We start from the raw sequence: 20,372 nt of genomic DNA on the forward strand, positions 1-20,372 counted from the left end.
ACAAATTATTTTAGGGAATTATAATTTTAAAACATTTTTCAGGTCCCTAAATTTGTTTCCTTTCCCTTTGCTCATTGCTTTCTTTCCATGTTTTTCAAAGAAATCAAGCCAGTTTTCAAAGGGTTAACCACCTCAAATACAGTTAGCTGCTCAGTTTTAGTCCCAGCTGACGCTCCTTTTCCCTCCTGCTGGTCTCCAGGAGCATCGCAGCTCTGACACTAATCTCCTTGGCGACGCTGATGAACTTCCCAAACCCGCTGAACGCCATGCAGATCCTGTGGATCAACATCATCATGGACGGACCTCCTGCTCAGAGGTACAGGGGCATCATGGGAAGTGTAGTGTTGAGCAGCTTATGTATTCACACAGTAAAAAACTTTCACATCTTGGTTGTTTTACTCTGTACCGTTACGTTAACTACGTAACGGTACAGAGCTCAGGATTAGGCAAGTAACACAAAGCGAAATATGTAGGTTTTACTGGCTCATCATTATGTGGGATGTATGCAAATTTTGGTGCTTTACTTTTTATTGGAAAAGGTATGAAAAGTGCATGAGAACAGCCAGATTATTGTTTTAATGTTGAGTCTTGCAAATCATTTTTATTTTTGTTAATTTTTTTTTATTATTGTTATTTATTTATTATTATTTTATTTAGTCATTGAAATAAAATGTAAAAAAAAAAAAAGAAAAAAGAAAGGAAAAAAAATCTCAAAAAAAAGATTTTTGGTGCTGTTTGCTGGTTAAATTACTTTTTTTGTAATATTTAATTTCAAACTTATTACAATGATAAAGGAGAAACAGCATTGAGGTGGGTAAAAAAAACAAAGAGGAATAGTATCCATCTGCTCCCTTCAAGAAAAGACACCAAAACAAAAACTAAACCAGTGTACTCTGGTGTATATGTTTCTGTGGTCATCCCCTGATAAAATTACATTGGCTTATTAAAAGTGTGGTAAATGTATATTTTAAATTATATTCAGTTTTGACGGTTTCGTGGTAAAACCAAAAAATAATGGGCCTCTTTTTGAAAGGAGATTTCTGGCCCCGAAACGACCTGAGACATTCTCACTTTGGTTTTATGAAGTTAAAAAGATGAAGGTTTGAGCGTGTGTTTTTTGTCAGTTTGGGCGTGGAGCCCGTGGACCGGGACGTGATCAGACAGCCTCCTCGAAACGTCAAAGACAGCATCATCACTCGCAGTCTGCTCACCAAAGTGCTGGTGTCGGCGCTCATCATCGTCTGCGGGACGCTGTTTGTCTTTTGGAGAGAGGTGGGTCACTTTTCTGATGATGTCTCAAAAAAAGTCTTTTTTTCTCTCTTGTGACGTAAAAAACGTGTATATGTACAACATAAGAATAATATACAAGCACTGGTGTAAAAAATAGTGAGATGAGTTTGTTAGAACCAAAGAAGAGATAAGATGTCGATAAGATATAAAAAATTAGATAAATATCAAAGAGTAAAAGGTGTGTGACACTCTTCACCTCCAGTTTTTAACCCCTTATTTTTACCAGACTGTTGTACATAAATGATAAACAAATGGCTCGTCTTTAATAGAAAACATTCTTATTAATTGAGATTTTCTAGTAAGCTCCTAAATAGATGTTTTTGTCTGTGTTGACTTCACTCATAATCACACATTTATAACATTGTTTTACCGTCTTTTTTTTCTATGCGCCTGGAAAAAAACCTTAAATACAAATATATGTATAAAATGTTTATTTTCGGAGATATTGTTATCTGCTTTTATTGCATTGTTCTTAACTTTATGAGTTATATTTTTATGTGAATCGTCGTGAAAATTTTATTTTATTGTGTTTAAATTAAATTTTTAGTTATTCGTAATTTAAATTGGTTTGACATTTTTGCAATGTCAGTTTGTTACTGTCAGTATGTTTTGAAAAAATAAATAAATAAATACTTTTTTTAAAAATATTTTTTTTGTGTTTCAGTTGCAGGACAACATGATCACTCCTCGAGACACCACCATGACCTTCACCTGCTTCGTCTTCTTTGACATGTTCAACGCTCTGAGCTCCCGTTCACAGGTAACCAACCGTCAGACACACCTGACAGGTGCTGAAAAAGCTCCTCTGAGTGTAGCTCATTACTGTGTGTGTGTGTGTGTGTGTGTGTGTGTGTGTGTGTGTGTGTGTGTGTGTGTGTGTGTGTTCTCAGACTCGTATGGTACATGAGATGGGTCTGTGCAGTAACAGGACCTTCTGTTACGCCGTCCTGGCCTCCATCATGGGTCAGCTGCTCGTCATCTACTTCCCTCCTCTGCAGAGCATCTTCCAGACTGAGAGCCTCAGCATCTTTGGTAAGAATATTTCACTCCACTATTACACCAAAGGTTAAAGGAAGTTTTAGGGGGCTTTAGTGGTGAACATTGCAGATTGCAGCCAGCTGAAGCTTCTCCCGGTTTGAATTCCTTCGGTGTTGATTGTTCAGGAGGTTTTTACCGGAGCTGAATTATCCACAGAGGTGTTTTCCTCTCCAAAACAAACAGACCGGGTGATTAAAACTGGTACAAACACTGAATAAAACAGTTTGACCTTAAAAAATCAGCGTGAGATAGCGATGTAGCAAGCCAGAGATCCTCAGGCGGATCAGCCCACAGCTGAGGAGCCCTAACAGCAAATGTTTGGTCGAAAATCCAATAAGGGTGACCAAAAAAAACGTCACTGCCAGAATACTAGATATAGAATAAGCTCACTGCCACACCTAGAGTCAGCGCTAAGTAATAATTCATAATATTAATAACTATTTATATAGCACCTATAAAAACTGTTTCCAAAGTGCTTTGACAAACAAAGCAAAGTCGAGGCCGTAAACCCCAGAGGTGATGGAAAAAATTTAAGTTAGTCAATGATGCCGAACAAAGGTCAGACGAGATCAGAGGCAGAATTAAAGACGAGATCAGAGGCAGAAACTTGTTACAAAGATACAGAAACAAATTAAAGGCAGTAAACACAGAGCAGTGATAATTATGATAATAATAAGCAGGATCAAGACAGAATAAAAAGATACAATTAACAGACAAACAGAGCGCAGCTTCTCCTCACAGCACCAAAGTGTCTGAAAGACACATCTGCAGAGGTGAAAGCGACTTCTTCAGACTTCTACAGACGACTTTGTGTTAGTTTCAGCTTTAATCAGACTTTGGATGAATTATTTAGAAACACCAGGACGCATCGCTCCGTGTCTCATCCAGCCGCTCGCACTGAGCTCTCATTATTATTACCAGGGGATGTAATGTTTTTGGGGCCCGGGGCCACAAGCACATGAGCTTATTTTCAGCCTTTCTCTAACTGTGAATGTCGGCAGGATGTCGGCAGCTATAGGAGAAGTAGGCCGACTCAAAAGTTTTCAATTCCTGAGTAAAATGATTAACAGCACAGAAGTTTGACAGAAGCTGAAGTCAGAGTCCTGCAGTCAGGAGAGGTCGGCCTATTATCAGCACAATGTGCTTCAATTTACCTGAAGTTTGTTTAAGATGGAGCTTTTCATTTTTATATAATGCTGGAAAGTTTAATAAATAATAATAAATCATATGTTTATTACAGTGTAACACACCATGGTCACATGACACTGTCAGTGAACTATGAGGGCAAAAAACAAACCACAAAAAAAAAAGCAAATCGTTCATTAATTGTAATCAAAGTAAAATGTTCAGTTAATGGTGATATTGATTTTAGGTTTGAGGCTCGGACCTTTGCTGGGAGGAGATTTTAGTACCTGGACCTCTGTGAGTTTTAGTAGAATAGGTCCTCCAGCTGGTGATGCTGTTCTACAGTATATTTGTCATTTTCAATGTCAGACAGAAAATAAATATTTAAACCGAAATTAACCTGATGATATCTTCATATCTCACTGAGGAGTCAAAGGAACCTTTAAGCTCGACAGAAATAGTGATTTGATGTATATCATGATATAAATCGATATCGACTGATATAAAAAAAATTATCGTGATAAGACTTTTTTCCATATCGCCCAGCTTTAATAGTAATAATAAAAGATAAATAAGTAAAATGATTAGATAACAGCACAAAATAAAATACAATAAAATTTATAAATATTCCAAAGTTTAAATAAAAGCCGGACTAAAAAGGTAGGTCTTGAGTTTGCTTTTTAAAATATCGGCCCCCCTCTGCTGCACTTTTTAACCCTTTTTGTTGTGATCTGGTGCAGACCTGCTGTTCCTGGTGTCCCTCACCTCCTCGGTGTGCGTCGTGTCTGAGGTCATCAAGATGGTGGAGCGGCGTATGGGAGCTGAGAGGAAGAGCCCGCCCTCCGACTGCTTCCACGAGGTATGACCCCCCTCTTCCTCCTCCCACCAAAACCGCTGTCCGGGCGGCAGGACTCTGAGGTTTGGAGGACGAAGAGGAGGACGAGGGGGACGGCTTTCAGGATCTCACAACCGATGGCACTGACTAATTAAGACTGAGACTTGTGGGATTTTCCTCCTCTGGAGAAACTCTGGTCTGGGACTGGAGGAAGCTCCCAGCCTCGGGGGAAGGGGGACGGGACTGAGGGAGGCGAGTTAGCGGACTGGGCTGGTTAAACTGGGTGATAGCTGCTGGGAGGTGCGACCCTGTACCAGAGCGCAGGGCTTTAATTCGGCTCCGCAGCAGCTTTTTGTAGACTCCTGACCGGGAAACCGCCACAGACCGACAACGTTTACTCCTCGTTATTTATAGGACGTCCTCGTTAAGACATCCCTCTGGAGAATCCAGGCTAGAGACGTGTGCAATTCTCTTCCAGACTTCTTTTTTTAATCCAGTATCTAGAAGGTGTTGACCACTGGTTCGGCTCGCTTTTCACGGTTGAATACGGTAACTTCTTGTTTTGATTCCTCTGTAGGTGGTTTACAGTTTATCAGTGGAGGTGTAACGGTACAAAAACAGTCAGTTACACAAAGTTTTAACTCGGCGGGGAAAACAAAATGTTTTTTTATTTTGGTTCCATTTTTTTAACATATAACAGAGGAGTACAAGTACAGAAGCCGAGAACAACCTTTTTTAATGCCGTTATCACAACTGAATTATTTCATTATCCTGACACGGCAGAGCTTGTTTTCTTGAGATGACAGTTTAACAATTCTCGAGAAAATAAAAGGCCAGAAGTTAATTTATCACGAGGAAACAACTTCTGTTTTCTATTTTTCCCAAAAATTTGAGAAAAAAATATCCAGAGAAAACAAAGGGTTTTTTTCTTGTGATATCCAGTTAATTTATGTCAATTCTTTAAAAAAAAAAACACAACGCACAAGATAATTTACTGAGAGAAAACGGCTTTTGTTTTTGTAATTTATCACAAAAAAACTTTTTTCTACTAATTTGCACATGGTCTTTAGAAAACAAATTTGGTTTTCCGATGATGAATCATCTCAGTAACAAAGCTTGTTTTTTTGTGATAAGGAGTTAATTTATGTCGATCCTTGATCCTCGAGGTCATTTATCATTTAAAAAAAAAAAAGAAAAAACATGTTTTCTAATTTCCTCAAGACCTTAAGAAAATGAAAGTGGTTTTGTAGTAATTGATTATCTTGTAATCTTGAGATAACAAAGCTTGTTTTCTTGTGATTATTGGTTAATATATGTCGATTCTTCAGAAATCAAAAGGCAGATTCCTCAAGATCATTTATTATAAAAAAAACTACTTTTGTTTTCTAAATTTTCTGTGATCCTAAGAAAAAAAAGTGGCTTTGTTGTGATAAATTATCCCTCATTCAAGAAATTCGCCTTTTGTTTTGACAAAAATCTACATAAATTAACCCCGTTATCATGAGAAAACTTTGAGACAATGAAATAATAATTTTGTGATTTAAGATAACGGCATTAAAAAAAATAATGTCTAACATAGCCGTCAGCTTCCGTACACACGTCTGAATATCTGCTGTAAAACTAAAGTGCTGAAACATTTACATATAGTCAGTTATCTAAAGAAAACTGAGACTTTTTGTCGTTGATGCTGTGTGCACATAAAGAACGTATCTGTTCACGTAGAGAATATAAAGCTTTAATTTTATGTTTTCTTATATGGAAGTCTGGGACTGCCAATATTAAAAAAAACATTTAATCAAATCAAACTATTACTTTCACTTAACAATGGACAAAGTTTTGCGTTAAATCAAAAGGTCTATAGACTGTTAAATCATCATATTGTAACAAATACCTGCTGAATGAAGTCCAAGATGTCGTTTTGTCTGCCAGTTTTATAAATAAAAGTTTGTTTCACATTAAATGTCATTATTATTATTTTTGAGATAGTCCTTTGTTTTGGGGTAGACTGAAATAAAATTTATCAATTTAATATTAATTTAATTTTAATTTTGGCAGTAATTAGGCTTGTTTAAAAAGGAAAATGAAAATTGAATTTGAGATCTTTTTGTTTAATTTTGTTAAAGAAATAGAAAATCAAACTTGTCAAATGTATTAACATCAGGATACAGCAGCTTGTTTGATTAATGAAATAAAATAAAATTTAATATGAATGTTGGCACCTGCTTCAGTCCATTCTAATGTTGACGTAAAAACAACTTAAAAAAAAAAAAATATATGTATGCTATTTGAGAATTATAAACTTATAAACAAAAGAAGCAAAAGTTATTTTAATTATTTTAACGTTGTGGAAACACAAGCTGCGATACAGATATTTTATCTGAATAAGAATAAAATCTAAAATGGTAAAATTGGATCAAAATGATATTAATCTGACCAGATATTAATGTTTTTGTCCTGGTTTGAATCTGCCGTCAGTAAAGAGACACACTGTGTGAAACATCGATGCACATTTTCTGTTTTTGTTAACTATGAACTCAAAAACGGTTTAGGAGGACAAAAAGTGCCATTACACCTCCACTCTGCAGGCTTGTTTCTGTGATCCACACGTTGTGTTTCATGCTTCTTCCTCCACACACTAGTTTACTTAAATTAAACTCTGGTTTTAGTTGTGCAGCTGATGACAAACTCTTCTCTGTCATGTTTAAGCTCCTTCGCACTCGCCGCCTCGTACATAACGACGTGTCCGTGGTGGCGAGCGACTTCTCCGGGCCATTAAAAAATCATCCTGATGTGAAATATTAGGCCCCAAAAACCACCAAACACAGCTGTACTGACGCGGTCGCTGCAGGGTACAGATCCTTTAGTAACGACGCTTTCTCATCGTGTGCCTTAGAGTCGTCATTATCTCCACCTCCGTGGAAAAAAGCCCTTTACTGACACATCTGTTTAATCTGTTTCAGAAGTTATTTTTAAAAAGCATTTAAGTTTTATTTTCCTTTTTTTATCTCTTGTCTCATCCGCTCATGATTTACTTCCGCTCTCGCTCTCTGAATAACACATAGAAAACACGGTGCTTTCTGGGAAATGTAGTTGATTATTTATTTTTTTGAACATCAGGTGTTGGTAAAAAAAAAAACATAAACACCAGAAAAGAGAATATTGTCACTCTGCTGTCATGTTTCCAAAAATTTTATTTATTTTTTTTTTATTTCATATTTTGCAAATGAGTCTGAAAATGAAGATTAATCTTTGGATCAAACATTTTATTTGTTATGAATCAAAATATGAAATAAAAGATGATTTTTCTCATGGAAACAACAAGAGCAGCTTTTGATCTGAAACACGGTGTCACTAAAAAGATAAAACAATCAAACATGGCGAGATTTTAATTCTGAATGCACAAATCAAAACCATTAAAAAAAAAGATATTAAAGGAGATTAACTGTTTTTACAACCTGAGTTTTTTTGTTTTTGTAGCTTTTCCATAATTTCCTGATGATATTTCTGCAGATGTCGTAACGTGTTTTTAAAGCTCTTAATGTCACAATTTAATGTCTCACTGGACAACAAGTCTAACAACAACATAAGCTGCTTATTATAGAAGTTTTTTTAAAGTGGTCTGTTGAGCAAAATAATTTAAAAAAGGAAAAAATAATTCAAAAAAGATTTTAGTAACGCAACAGGAGCAGTCAGACAAGTTTAAAACAAACTGCAGTGTGTGGGCTTATAACTGTGCTGCTGGAATTATAGTGATTTAATTTTTCCTCTCTAAAGGACAGAATTACTGGATTTTCTCTCTCAATAATCATGACAGACTGGAACAGAAATCTTTTAAAAAATAGAATAAAGTAATTATAATTTTACCAACTTTGACACACGAGCAAATTGGCTTGATTTCTTTCCAAAACATGGAAAGAAATCACTGAGCAACATAACCAGAAGTTAAACAGTTGGTTAAAAGTTGCAAGAATATTACCTGAAATTAGCAAAACAGAAAGTAAAAGAATAAAAACAGGAAATGGCCTGAGTGAAAATGAGCTGAAAATAAAAAATATATATATGAATAATAAAAGCAAATATAAATGTTTTTCTGTAACCCAATTTTAAATATATCAAAACAATTATAAATATAGTTTTCTATATATATATTTTTTCCAAATTAATGATTTTCTATCGCTCATTATTATTATTATCTTTTTAAGTATTATCTTTTTAATTGTCACCAGGATTAGCAGTAGAGATGATAATGACTGTAGATGAGATAATATTCCTAAACTTATTTTTAGTCTTTACTGATTATCTGACTGCTCCTGTTTCTGCTCTGTTTCTCGTTATTCTGCAGCAGATTTTTTTATTATGAGAAACTCTAAACTCAGGTTGTAAAAAACGCAGCAGAGTCGACGTTTTCTCTCCTGTGATGAACTCGCATTACGGATCACGTGATCTCCGTCGTGTCCTGCGTCCTTTCTTTCTCTCTCACCTGTTTTCATCCATCCAGATGGGATTTCTGAGTCAGCTTGTACATTTCACATTGTAAAATAGGTGAAAGTTTGTCTCTCGATTTAAAGACATTCAGAAACGCTTGTTATATGCTCTCTGTGCGTGCTGTGTTTCGGGGGCCGCAGGTCGCAGGTGTTTTTCTCTGGAAGCTGATTGGCTGGCAGGAGCTCGTTAGGGCTGCAGTGGAGCTGAAACAGTCAATCGACAGAGAATTAATCAGCGAAACATTCCCCTCAAGTCTGAGCGTCTTAAATGTGAATGAAAATATTTTTAGGTTTGGTTGGACAAAACAAGAACACTAACGATGCCACCAAACTTTTGGAGAGTTTTATGAAAGGAGCGATTTCTTTTTTTCTAAATATCAGCAGATTAATCAATAGTGAAAATAATCATAAGCTGCAGCTGTAATATTATAAAGGAGGATTAGGGCCATGTTAAAGAAAAAAAAATCTTAGATTTCGAGAATAGGGATATAATATTATGACCTTTTTTCCGAAGCCTGCAACTTTATTCTCATAATATTGATTGAAGTTGTAATTTAGAGAAAATATTCATAATACTATGAGAATAAAATCGTAATGTCAAGAAATAAAGTTATTATATTCCAAAAATAAAGCGGTAATTTTGAGAAAAAAAAGTTGTAATATTACATGATTAAACTCAAAAATTGAAATAGAAAATCCAAATACATGTGATTAGATTAGTTATTTTATAATACGAGTTTAATCATTCAGCTTTTATACTGAAAATTATGACTTCATTCTTGTAATTTTATGACTTTTTTCTTGAAATCAACTTAATTCTCTTAATATGATGACTTCAATCTGGAAATTTAGGATTTTTTTAAATATGGTTCTCAGCCTCCTTTGTAATCATCTAAATCAAAGCAGTTTAAAGTTTAAATACATATTTTAAAGGTTAAATTTACAGAAAAGTTCACTGTATCCAGACTAACTAAAGAGGACTATAAATAACTTGCCGGTTTTATTTCATTATTCGGCTGTAATGTTTTATTTTAAACGGAAACCAGAAATAACACTCTGTAAAAGTTTCCTAAACATTTTATCAATAATTCAATCGACAAAAATGAAACGTCAACAAATCTGATAATGTATTGTAGTAATTTAAAAAAAAAAAAAATTTAAACTTTTATTTTTAAAATGTAACATAATAAAATAATAAGCCACCAATATTTTCTGGCATTTGATGAAAAATAAAACCAAATAGTCTGAGAGTTTTCTCAGGCAATTAATCATTAAATCTAAATATAACAAATTTGCTCATGAATTTATTTTTCCTGTCTTTTTTTTTTTTTTTTGCGAAAATGTCAAACATTCCCGTGTTTCAGCTCCTCAGACGTGTCGAATCTTAATCTCTTTGTTTTGTATCATTGTGAACTGAATATTCTGAACAAATGAAATACATCTTTCGGCTTAGTGAAATTACAACGAGCATTTTTCCAAATTTCTGACATTCTTTAAACCAAACAATTTACTCATAAAAAGAGAAAGAATAAAAATAATAAAGCGATAGAGAAATACGTCTCATACAAAAACTACATTAAGTCATAATTCAACATAATGAACGTTGTTTTGATACACTACTGTGTGTGGAGGTGTCCACATATTTATGGCTACATAGTCTAAGTGACCTGTACACCAGATTTTTTTATTTTTATTTTTTCTGGAGAAACCATTATTTTAAAAGTGCAGCCTTCTCACAGTGAGGCTCTGAAACAAAACAAGCAGTTTCACATTTAAAATGGGGCGTTTATATACAGACAAACATTTCATATCTTTATTTAAAAAGTGCATATAAAGTCTGTGAGACAGTAAACACTTCAACTTGAATATTTAATAAATCAAACTTGTGGAATACTGTTTCTGATGCTTCTCTCTCCGTCGTCCCGGCTGATTTCACTCTCAGCACGAGTTTTATCTGTTTTTTATTTGTGTGTGAAAAATCCACGAAAACAGACAAACGACTGCCGAGAACAAGTCGCACCTCTTTCTCCTGTTTTATTTATGCTGCGTGTGTGTTTGTGGATGAGAATAAAATGTATATTAAAATTTTATATGTCTTTTAAATAAGCTCGCTTTGTTTTTATTCACATTTTGTAGATACATGAATTCACAGGAGCAGTTTGAGCAGCAGAGTTTAAAGTTTATTAAAATGTCAAAATGTAACACAGAAATTAAATAGTTTTACACCATAAAACGAGAGATTTAACATTTCAGAGTTTAAATTCCTACACACTTTCCTCATGCTGTGACATTTGTATGGAGATAAATTTGTGTCAATATTATTTGGGTGAACAGACTGACAATCTGTGTGTAAGTTTGTAATTATTTTATCTTTATATTAATATTTTTTCAGTTTATTTTTTTATTTATTTTTTACTCTTTTTTAAAAAAAAAAAAAAACTTTTTCTAAATTCCAGGTAGTTTGTAATTTGTAACATATAACTTATTTTTTAAAAAAAGAAGTCAAACCAATATGCTCAAGTCTCAATGGTTAATTAAATGATTTATAGAATTTATATATTTATGAATAATTGTTTATACATGTATATGTTTTTGTTAGTTTACATATGTGTGTTTGTGTGTGTGTGTGTGTATCCCAGATTGTCTGCGTTCACACAAAAAATGTAGACGTGAATCGATCTCCGAATAAAAAAGATTCCAATATCAGTTCTCAACGTTTTAAAACAGGAATAGAAGTTTTACAAAAGATTAAGATACCTGAATGTTAAAAATGTTTTTAAATAAAGTGCTGCTATAAATAGAACTTCCACTGAGAAAAAAAACGTCGTCACACTCTGTCGCCGGATAATAATGATGTTAGAAAGTGCTCGAGACAAAAACGGCAATTTGAAAAAATAAACTGATGTGTGAATTAATCACACAAACAACCGTACCGCCACAGATTGAGGGGACCGAGCTGCCTCACCTTTGAGCCGACAGCGGAGGTAGGAACATCGCAAAATTAAAGAAATGTAAAACGGACAGCCGGCAGAATGGGATTAATGGCAGGAGAACTGTGATTTTTTTTAATGGCGTGTTATGTTTGCGACGGAACACGGTTAGCAGCTACCTCAAAGAAGAACAGCTGCTGTAAATGTCCACAATTAGTACATAGTTTTTTTTTTAAAAAAAAACAAAAAAAAACCCAATGTTTTTACACTTTCTGGCTGGTAAATTGTGTCAATTTTGCACGTTTGGCCCAAAGATTTTCAAAGAAAATTAATTGCCAAAAATACAAATTGCTGAAATTTTTCAAATAATTTAAAAAAAAGCAAAACATCAACATATCTTCTTAAAAGCACACAAATTTTTAAAGAAAAAACAATCAGCAAAAGTTTTCAAGAAAAAAGAAAGGATCGGGGTAGACCCGGGACACGTTGGGGAGACTATGTCTCTAAGCTGAAGCCAAAATTGTTTAAACAATCATGAGCTCTTTACCGCACGAGCAGAGGACGAGGTCCGCCGCTATATAACAGAGATGATGGTTATTGACGTTTGGTGATTATTGGTTGTTGTTTATTAAGCGCTGCTGACGCGTATGTTGTCTGTCACACTAGAGTCCGATGATGTCCTGTTAAACGTCACGCCTCTATTCTTTCTGCAATGCCGGCATGCTGCCTAAAATCACTCACTGGAGCGGCGTGGTGCCAGCGTTGTTTGACGTTGTTTGGCAGAAAGACGGGACTTCATAGAGACTCTCCGGTGCCATCTCTGTGTAAAAAGGGCCACTGTTGCTTAAAAACATCCAAACTCTCCCTTTAAAGTGAAATCTGTGCTCAGAGGAGGTCTCGGCCGCGGCAATCCTCCTTACGGGCCACTTCTGGGTTCTTGCAGCGGTTGCTCCGACTTTTAGCTTTGTAGCGAGTTTTCACCGACACCGTGTCGTTTAGATGCAGATCCTCCTGAACTCGGAACGAGCTGTGAGCTTCGGTCACAGCCTCCTCGTCGCTGTCTCCGTACAGGAGGAACAGCTGCTGCAGGTTGGCGGTTAGGTCGTCCAGAGGCTGGCGCTGCGGAGCCGCCGCTCTCTGCAGAGTCTCTGATGGCGTCGGCGACTCCTGAGAGTGAAACTGGTGGACGACGGCCTGCATCGTTTTGTAGAGTGTCACACTCGAGCGATCGTTCTTTGGAAACAGCCTCATTTTTGTTCCGGCCCTAATCCTGTGGACCAGCTGGTGGACCAACGTCCCCTCGTACAACCTGGACAACATCAGAGGGACGAGACGGAGACTTAATATCAGCCGGAGTTCAGCCAGCCGTCACCTGTGAGTCCATTTTTTTATTTTCTAGTTAGGACAACTCAAGTTACAAAAGTTTTGACGCTTCACGTAATGTTTTTGTTATTTTAGTCTTCAGTTTTAGTTTGTTTTTAGAGTGTTTGGAAGTTTTAGTTTAGTTTCATTTGTAAGGTCATGAAAAACCTGGAAAAGTTTTAGAAAAGTAAACATACCCTCAAGGTTTTGGAAAATTCATGTAATTTTGTTTTACAAATCTGTATAATAACACATGGTTGGTTTTAAGGACTGTTGAAAATGTGAAAATCCTCCAATAATTTCTGTTTTTGCAGTTTCTGGTTGTGATAAATTGTGTATTTTTTGTTTATTTTTTAAAGAAAATATTCCTTCCAAACCCAAATTACCAAAAATCTTTCAAGAGAAAAAAGGGGGGAACATTTTTAAAGGTCGTTTCAGCTAATGTATGGTCATTAGGATTTGCCTTGAAGTCCTAAAAAAGTCATTGAAATGCCAATATTATCCTGACCAAAACACTTGTTTTTGCTCCCATTTTTCACAGGTTCAAGACTTTTATGCACTCAATAGTTTTATTTTTCTCAAATTTTGGTCACAAATTAGTTAAACACTGTTTGTGAGCACTTCTCCTTTTCCAGGATACTCCGTCCACCTGACAGGTGTGTCTGATTAATCGGTCATTAGTTCACAGGTGTCTGATTAATCAGTCATTAGTTCACAGGTGTGTCTGATTAATCAGTCATTAGTTCACAGGTGTGTCTGATTAATCAGTCATTAGTTCACAGGTGTGTGCTTAATCAGGACTCTTTGAAATGTGAGTCTCACCTGGCGATCTGTGGTTCAGGTAACGGGAAGTTCAGCAGCTGGTTCAGCTGGAAGCCGACCTTCAGGCAGGTCTGCCATTCGTTGAAGGCGTGATTCACGACCACGTCCAGCTGTTGTCTGCGTTGGTGATTTCGAAGCCGCAGATCTGAAACACATAAATACCACAATCAGTCCATCATATTTGACGGAAAACTAACTCAGGCATCAGAGACACCTGAGCAGTTCAGATCATGAGCTCAGGTGTCGCGGTGCGTTTGTGTGTCCACCTGCTCTGTGTCTCAGCGTGTCTCCAGTGCTCAGTCCCAGCAGCAGCGCCTTCAGCAGCGCCTCCTCTGGAGGAGGCTCGGCTCTCCGCAGCCAGTAGCAGGTGGCAGCCACCACGAGGCGCAGCTGCGGCGGCAGGCCGCTCAGAGAGGCCTCAGTCACTCCCAGAGCCTCCAGTAACACCTGCAGACGCTGAGAGGGCTCCGCCTGCGGAGCAGTCAGGGTTAATGTGAGCTCATTTTCGCTGCAACTGTGTTTATCCCACACAGCGACATTTAAACATGAAACAAAGACAGCACGAGTTATTGCACACAAATGTCGCAATATTGAATATTTATATTATGTTATAGAGGTCCTAGCTAGCCCTGATGTCCCAAAATCCCAGAAATGTCCTGAAATCTGAGAAATGGCCTCAAAACCCAGAAATGTCCTTAAATCCTGGAAATGTCTTGATATCTCAGAAATGTTCTAAAATCCTAGAAACTTCCTAAAATCCTAGAAACTTCCTAAAATCCTAGACGTGTCCTGAAATCCTAGACATTTCCCTAATATCCCACAAATGTCCAAAAATCCTAGAAACGTCTTAAAATCCCACAAAAGACCTCAAATCATAGAAACTTCTTAAAATCCTAGAAATGTTTTGAAATCTGAGAGATGGCCTCAAAACCTAGAAATATCCCAAAATCCCAGAAATGTCTTAAAATCCTAGAAATTTACTAAAATCTTAAAAATGTCCTGAAATCCTAGAAACTTCCATAATATCCCACAAATGTCCAAAAATCACAGAAACGTCTTAAAATCCTAGAAATGTTCTAGACACGTCCAGAAATCCTAGAAACTTAAAACTGAAATGTGTAGTTGTGGTATCATTTATGAAAGACATTGTCTCCGCTGCTTCACCTTATCCAGTGAGTTGAGTTTCAGCCCCTTCGTGGCCGCTGTGAGGACAGGTTGGACGGGGATGAATTTCAGCTGGAGGCCGTCTCTGTCTCTCTCCGTCACCGCCGTCCCCTTTCCCAGCAGCAGCCCGTACATCACCTGGCGGAGCGGCCTGGAGATCCGGTGAGCGCTGGGCATGTCGGCGTGGTCCACGGGGATACTGAGTTTCAGCCGCCGCAGCAGCAGCACGTCCAGGACGTCTGGCGCCAGCCGGGCCTGCGTCAGCATCAGCCGGGTCCAGGACGGGACAAGACTCGCCACCTCCAGGAGGACAGAACAAGTACATTTACTCGTGTGTTCGTCGGTACGGCGCTGCAGGTGATCAGGTACTGCAGTTTCTGAAGTACTTCAGTTTTAGCAGAGTTTCTGGGATGTGGAGACGTTGGACAATGACTGTATCTCGTATTTATTTTAACAGAGATTTTTAAAGAAAACGTGCTGCGGGTCAGGAAGGCGGATTTTTATTGAATTAATTGAAATTGCAATTAATTGAATTTTTTTGCAATTTTGTTTCCTTTGAAAATCTGACATTTAAAAACTTGATTTATTGTGGACTTTTTTTGTTTCTTAATTTTATTTGGGTGATTTCTGTAAAAATTCTTGCCAATTTTTATTCTCTTAAACTTATTGGATTTGTTTTCTTTAATAATTCTTGTTGATGTAAACTTTTTTAAAGAAATCATGTCCTCCAAACCTGCAGGCCCACCAAAATAATAAAAAAAACCCTAACCTTATCTTTGGAAAAAAAAAAATTATAATATATTTTTAAAATTTTTAAAGATATGACGGAAGGAAAGAAGGATTTTATTACTTCTTCCTTTGCAGGAGGCACCTTCCCGTGGATGAAGAAGGTTTTCAGGGTGCTGGGAGGGACCTTGTACTCGTTCATCCCCAGCGATAAGCCCTTCAGCACCTCCTCTTGTCTCTTCTTGCTCAGCTCTCCCATCAGCCCCAGCGCCGCCTCAAAGGCGTCCCGGGGCCGGTCGAAGCGCCTCAGCCAGCAGAGCAGCCCCTCCAGGTGGCTCGCTGTCCCGCAGTCTGGCGGAGCGAACTGAGCCCAGCGGATGCACGCCTCCATCCTCTGCAGCTTCACGTAGTCGTTCCCGGCTAAGGCTGCGAAGGCGGGCAGGAGCTGGCGCCGGATGTCGAGGACGATGCAGGCGCTGGAGGTGTTGTAGCTCTTACAGGGGATGTAGCTCTGCGAGCCGATCCGCCGCACCGCCTCCCACTCGAAGTCCGAGAAGGTCAGCAGCCCCGCCGGGAGGTCGAAGATGAAGAAGTCGCTGTCATTGGACAGCAGGGGACACTGCCACTCGTTGGCCAGGGCTGCGAGCTCCTGGTCGGCCTCTCCGTAGCACACGGCCACCGGGACCTCGAGCCGGGCCAGGGTCTGGACGAACACTATCTTGACCAGTTGTGGCAGGATGCCTCCCCCGCTGCCCTCCGCTGCTCGATGGGCCTTCTTGATGCGATCCTGAGCTCTGAGCGTCACAGTTTCGAGCTTCTTGTCGGTGAGGTCGGAGCCTCCGTCCAGCACCACGTACGGCGAGATCCCGCAGTCTCTGAGGGCTTTGACGAACTTCTCAACCAGAACCTCAAATGCAGCGTACTCCCCGCCATGACTCTGGTCCAGACCTGAACAACCAACCAGAGGACACTTTCTTTATTAGTACTCAAGGGTTAATTTGTCGTGCAGATGGAGAAGACATCGCCGCGATACAGATTTAACCCTCAGAAACCTGAACGAATCGGCTTCATTTCTTTCAAAACACAGGAGGGCAACAAGCAACCACAGAAGTGACCCAAATTTTAAAAAAAATGCCCCAAATCAGTAAAAAGTACAAGAAATCATGGAAATTACCCCCAAAAAAGTATAAACACATGCAGATTTAACCCCTTGGAAACCTGAAAAAATTGGCTTGATTTCTTTTGAAACACAGGAGGGCAACAAGCAACAAACGAAGAAAAAAAGCCCAAAATTAGTAAAAAGTACAAGAAAAATAGTTTTTAAAAAACAAAAAAATAAATAACATGAAATTTTGATACATAATTCTGAAAATTATAAATATTGTTCTATTTTTATAAAAGAAATATTGAAAAAAAGATCTTATTTTAATACATTCCTGATTATTATATTCTATTTTTCTTCTGTGCATGTTCTTTTTTTTATGTACTTTTTATTTCCTTTTTGTGCTCTAATTTCAAGTAATTTTCTTGTCCTTTTTTATTAATGTAAAAAAGCAAACTGACTGAAGTGACTGAAAAGTACTTAAATTAGTTTTGTAACTTACTTTTCATTATATAATTTTGAAAATGTTTCCATAGCTTATTGCAATAATTATTTATGCGCTAATTTCTTAATAATGATTGTCAGTTCTTCTTAAAATCTCCCGCTGCAGTTTTAAACTTTTTTTTCAGTCTGAAGTCATCGGAAGCAGCAGAGCTGAGAGTTTGTGCTCCTACCTGAGTTAAAGTAAAGCAGGTACAGGATGTTGCAGCCGTCGATCACCAGCCGGCTCCTCCTGAACCAGACGGGCCGGTAAATCTCCCGGTGCTTCTCCAGCAGAGTGGTCAGACCTTGAACCCCCATCCTGGATGTGAGTCTGCTGAGGAGCCCGCCGCTCTTACACCGAATTTAAGCGCTGAAGTTTCTGTTTCCTTAAGTTTCACTTTCCTGACATCATGTCAGGTTTGTAGCCGTGCAGGTCCGCAGGCTGCTGCAGGGCGTTTTGTTTTTATAGATATGTGGTCATATAAAAACATACCTGTGTGTGCAGAGGAAACATTCAGGTCAACATTTAATTACTGGGATATTTTTGCAAGATTAGAGGAAAGAAAAAGTGCATATTTAAGTCATTTTATGATCTTAATTGTCTCAAACTGATCGATCTGTTGGCCAGGAGCGTTTCTGGCATTTTATTTCTGATGAACAGCGCTATTTTTATGCTTGTTATTTTGTTAGTTGTGTTTTTTCAGAGTACAAATACAAAATTGGAAAAATGTGCCTGTAAATTCTTATGTGTAAAGAGCACGAACAAACAGGAGAAAAAGTAAATTAATTAATAAAAAAATTAAAAATTAAAAAAAAAAAAAAATTAATTAAAAATAAGACTTAAAAGAAAAATACAGTGTAAAAATTTAAAAAAAGGGATGTCAGACATGTCATCACACTTATGTGTGTTTTGTATGTTTTTTATGCACGTTGGCACCTTGTTTACTCTCGACCCCTTTTTCCAGAATAATGATGAATTTTGCTGTTAAAAATATTAGTTATGAGAAAGGCTGTCAAGCAATTATTTATACATTTAAATACTGAGATGTTTTTTAAACACTATTTTTATTAAAACAAAGTATACACATTTATGTAAACACGTACATCAATGTGCAAATATGTATCCCCTGATACAGTCACACAGAAAAATAAAATACAATAAAAAATGGCCAAAATAATAATAATATCATACCAATAATAACAGATTATAAATAAACCTAAATACATACACAAAAAATAAAAAATAAATAAAAATAGAATAGTAAAGTAATATCACAAACATCAAAGCAATGAAATAAAATGAGATAAAATAGATTAAATAAAAGGCAGGATCAATACTTAAGTAAAATAAACCACCACTAGAGTGTTTGATACTGATGTATTATTAGATTGTTATTAGTGATGCAATAAGATGTAAAATGTGTTTTTATAATAGTGGTATTTTTCTATTACAATGCATTCTATTTTATAATCTTATCTTAAATTAAATAATATAAAAATAAATCAAAGCCAATATTTTTAGTTCTGGGGGGGATTTATTATATAGAAATATTATTTAATAATGAAGTCACAACACAGCCATATCTCATCTCTGATAAATAAAGTGCAGTTCCTCAGTACAGTATGTGAGTAAATGTACTTAGATCAGTCTACTACTACATATCAATAACTTGACTTAAGGAACACACAGCTCTTTAAAAGTGATCTTGAACCAGTTCAGACTGGTGGCTGAACTGGTTTGAGTTTATAAAAGGAAAATGAAACCGAAAGGAGTCCAGAGGAGAGACGAGAAACTGCAGCTCTGAAAAACGTCTCACACACGTGACATGTCAGCTGATAAATGACTCAGTATCATTCCTGCAATATTTTTACAACGCATTCAGAGTCCAGTTTAACTGCGAGCTGAAACCAGTTTGCATAATGACCTGAAAATGATGAAATGTTCACAACGTGTTTAATAAATATTAACTGTATTGATAATGTTATTTCTGCAAAAACGATATTCACAGTTAGTATGAAAATAATTGTATTTAATTTTTTTCTGTTTTACTACTTCATGAGTTGTGATGTTATCGTTAAAGTAATAGAGATAATATAGTGATATGTAAACATATGTTAAAGTACTTGTGTTGCATTCACAACTAAAAATAGTTTTACAAAATAAATAATAATAGTTGTTTTTTGTTTTTTATTCAAAATTTATAGAACAGGTATGGAAACACACATTCATGAGGTACAGGTAAGTACATAGAATTTGTCAAAGTTGTCAAACAATATAGTAAACAAATATAAACATCTTATAATACAAGATTGAAAACCAATTTAAAGGGAAATTCTTTTAACTGTAAGTTCTGGATGAAAATGTAATATTAAACAAATAGGGGAAATAATAATAACAAGATGATGATTTTTTAAATTTATTTCATTATTTTTTATTTATTATTATTAATGATAATTATAATTAAATTAATATTTTAGTCATGGGAAACCTTACAAATTAGTAGTAATACTATGTAATGAAAACAACAAAATAATAACAACAAGATTTTTATTAATTATTAAATTATTTATTAATAGAATTTTGACTTTATTCATAAGATACTTTAGAAATTAATAATAATAACAAAATGATAATGATAATTATATATATATATATATATATATATATATATATATATATATATATATATATATATATATATATATATATATATACAATTTTATTATTTAATGATAATAAAATTTGGATCTTATTAAAATGATGACTTACAAATTAGTAATGATAATCATAACACCACTACCAACAAAATAATGATGATGAAGATTACTTTTGAAAAAGATTATTAAATTGTTTTATTATTAATTAATAATAATAACTTGATTTGTCCTTATGATAACTTATGAGTTAGTAATAATAATAATAATTATACATATATATATATCACTCGAGAGGATTTCTAAATTTAACCCAGTGTGTCCTTTTTCTTGGTATTATGGGTTTCTTTCTGCTG

At 36.1% G+C, this 20,372-nt stretch overlaps 2 protein-coding genes across 6 annotated transcripts in view; one reads left to right on the forward strand and one right to left on the reverse strand.

Moving 5' to 3' along the window:
• The window catches only part of atp2c1 (ATPase secretory pathway Ca2+ transporting 1), a 51,091-nt gene extending 44,843 nt beyond the window's left edge, over positions 1-6,248 (forward strand). For all 4 annotated transcript variants that reach the window (XM_042489548.2, XM_088084715.1, XM_088084716.1 and 1 more), the window contains exons 23-27: positions 200-316; positions 1,125-1,272; positions 1,955-2,050; positions 2,181-2,322; positions 4,194-6,248. In XM_042489548.2, the coding sequence (XP_042345482.2) occupies positions 200-316; positions 1,125-1,272; positions 1,955-2,050; positions 2,181-2,322; positions 4,194-4,318 (628 nt within the window). In that variant the 3' untranslated portion in view covers positions 4,319-6,248. The remainder of the gene's footprint in view (positions 1-199; positions 317-1,124; positions 1,273-1,954; positions 2,051-2,180; positions 2,323-4,193) is intronic.
• Positions 6,249-8,839: 2,591 nt separating this feature from the next.
• Positions 8,840-19,528, reverse strand: aste1a (asteroid structure-specific endonuclease 1a). 2 transcript variants are annotated; one of them, XM_042489665.2, is made up of 6 exons: positions 17,553-19,528; positions 15,901-16,724; positions 15,051-15,350; positions 14,153-14,357; positions 13,887-14,031; positions 8,840-8,976 (listed from the first exon to the last, which is right to left on the reverse strand). In XM_042489665.2, exons 1-6 carry the CDS (start codon positions 17,677-17,679, stop codon positions 8,874-8,876), a joined length of 1,704 nt encoding a protein of 567 aa, XP_042345599.2. In that variant the 5' UTR covers positions 17,680-19,528; the 3' UTR covers positions 8,840-8,873. The 2 variants fall into 2 exon arrangements, with proteins under 2 accessions (XP_042345599.2, XP_042345598.2); XM_042489664.2 differs by lacking the exon at positions 8,840-8,976 and adding an exon at positions 11,204-13,011 and having other exon boundaries at positions 17,553-19,515.
• Between the last annotated feature and the right edge of the window lie 844 nt (positions 19,529-20,372).

Source organism: Plectropomus leopardus, chromosome 11, assembly GCF_026936395.1.
Source record: "Plectropomus leopardus strain MGB_pleo_1.0 chromosome 11, ASM2693639v1, whole genome shotgun sequence".
In the NCBI taxonomy this organism is placed as follows: Eukaryota; Metazoa; Chordata; class Actinopteri; order Perciformes; family Serranidae; genus Plectropomus; species Plectropomus leopardus.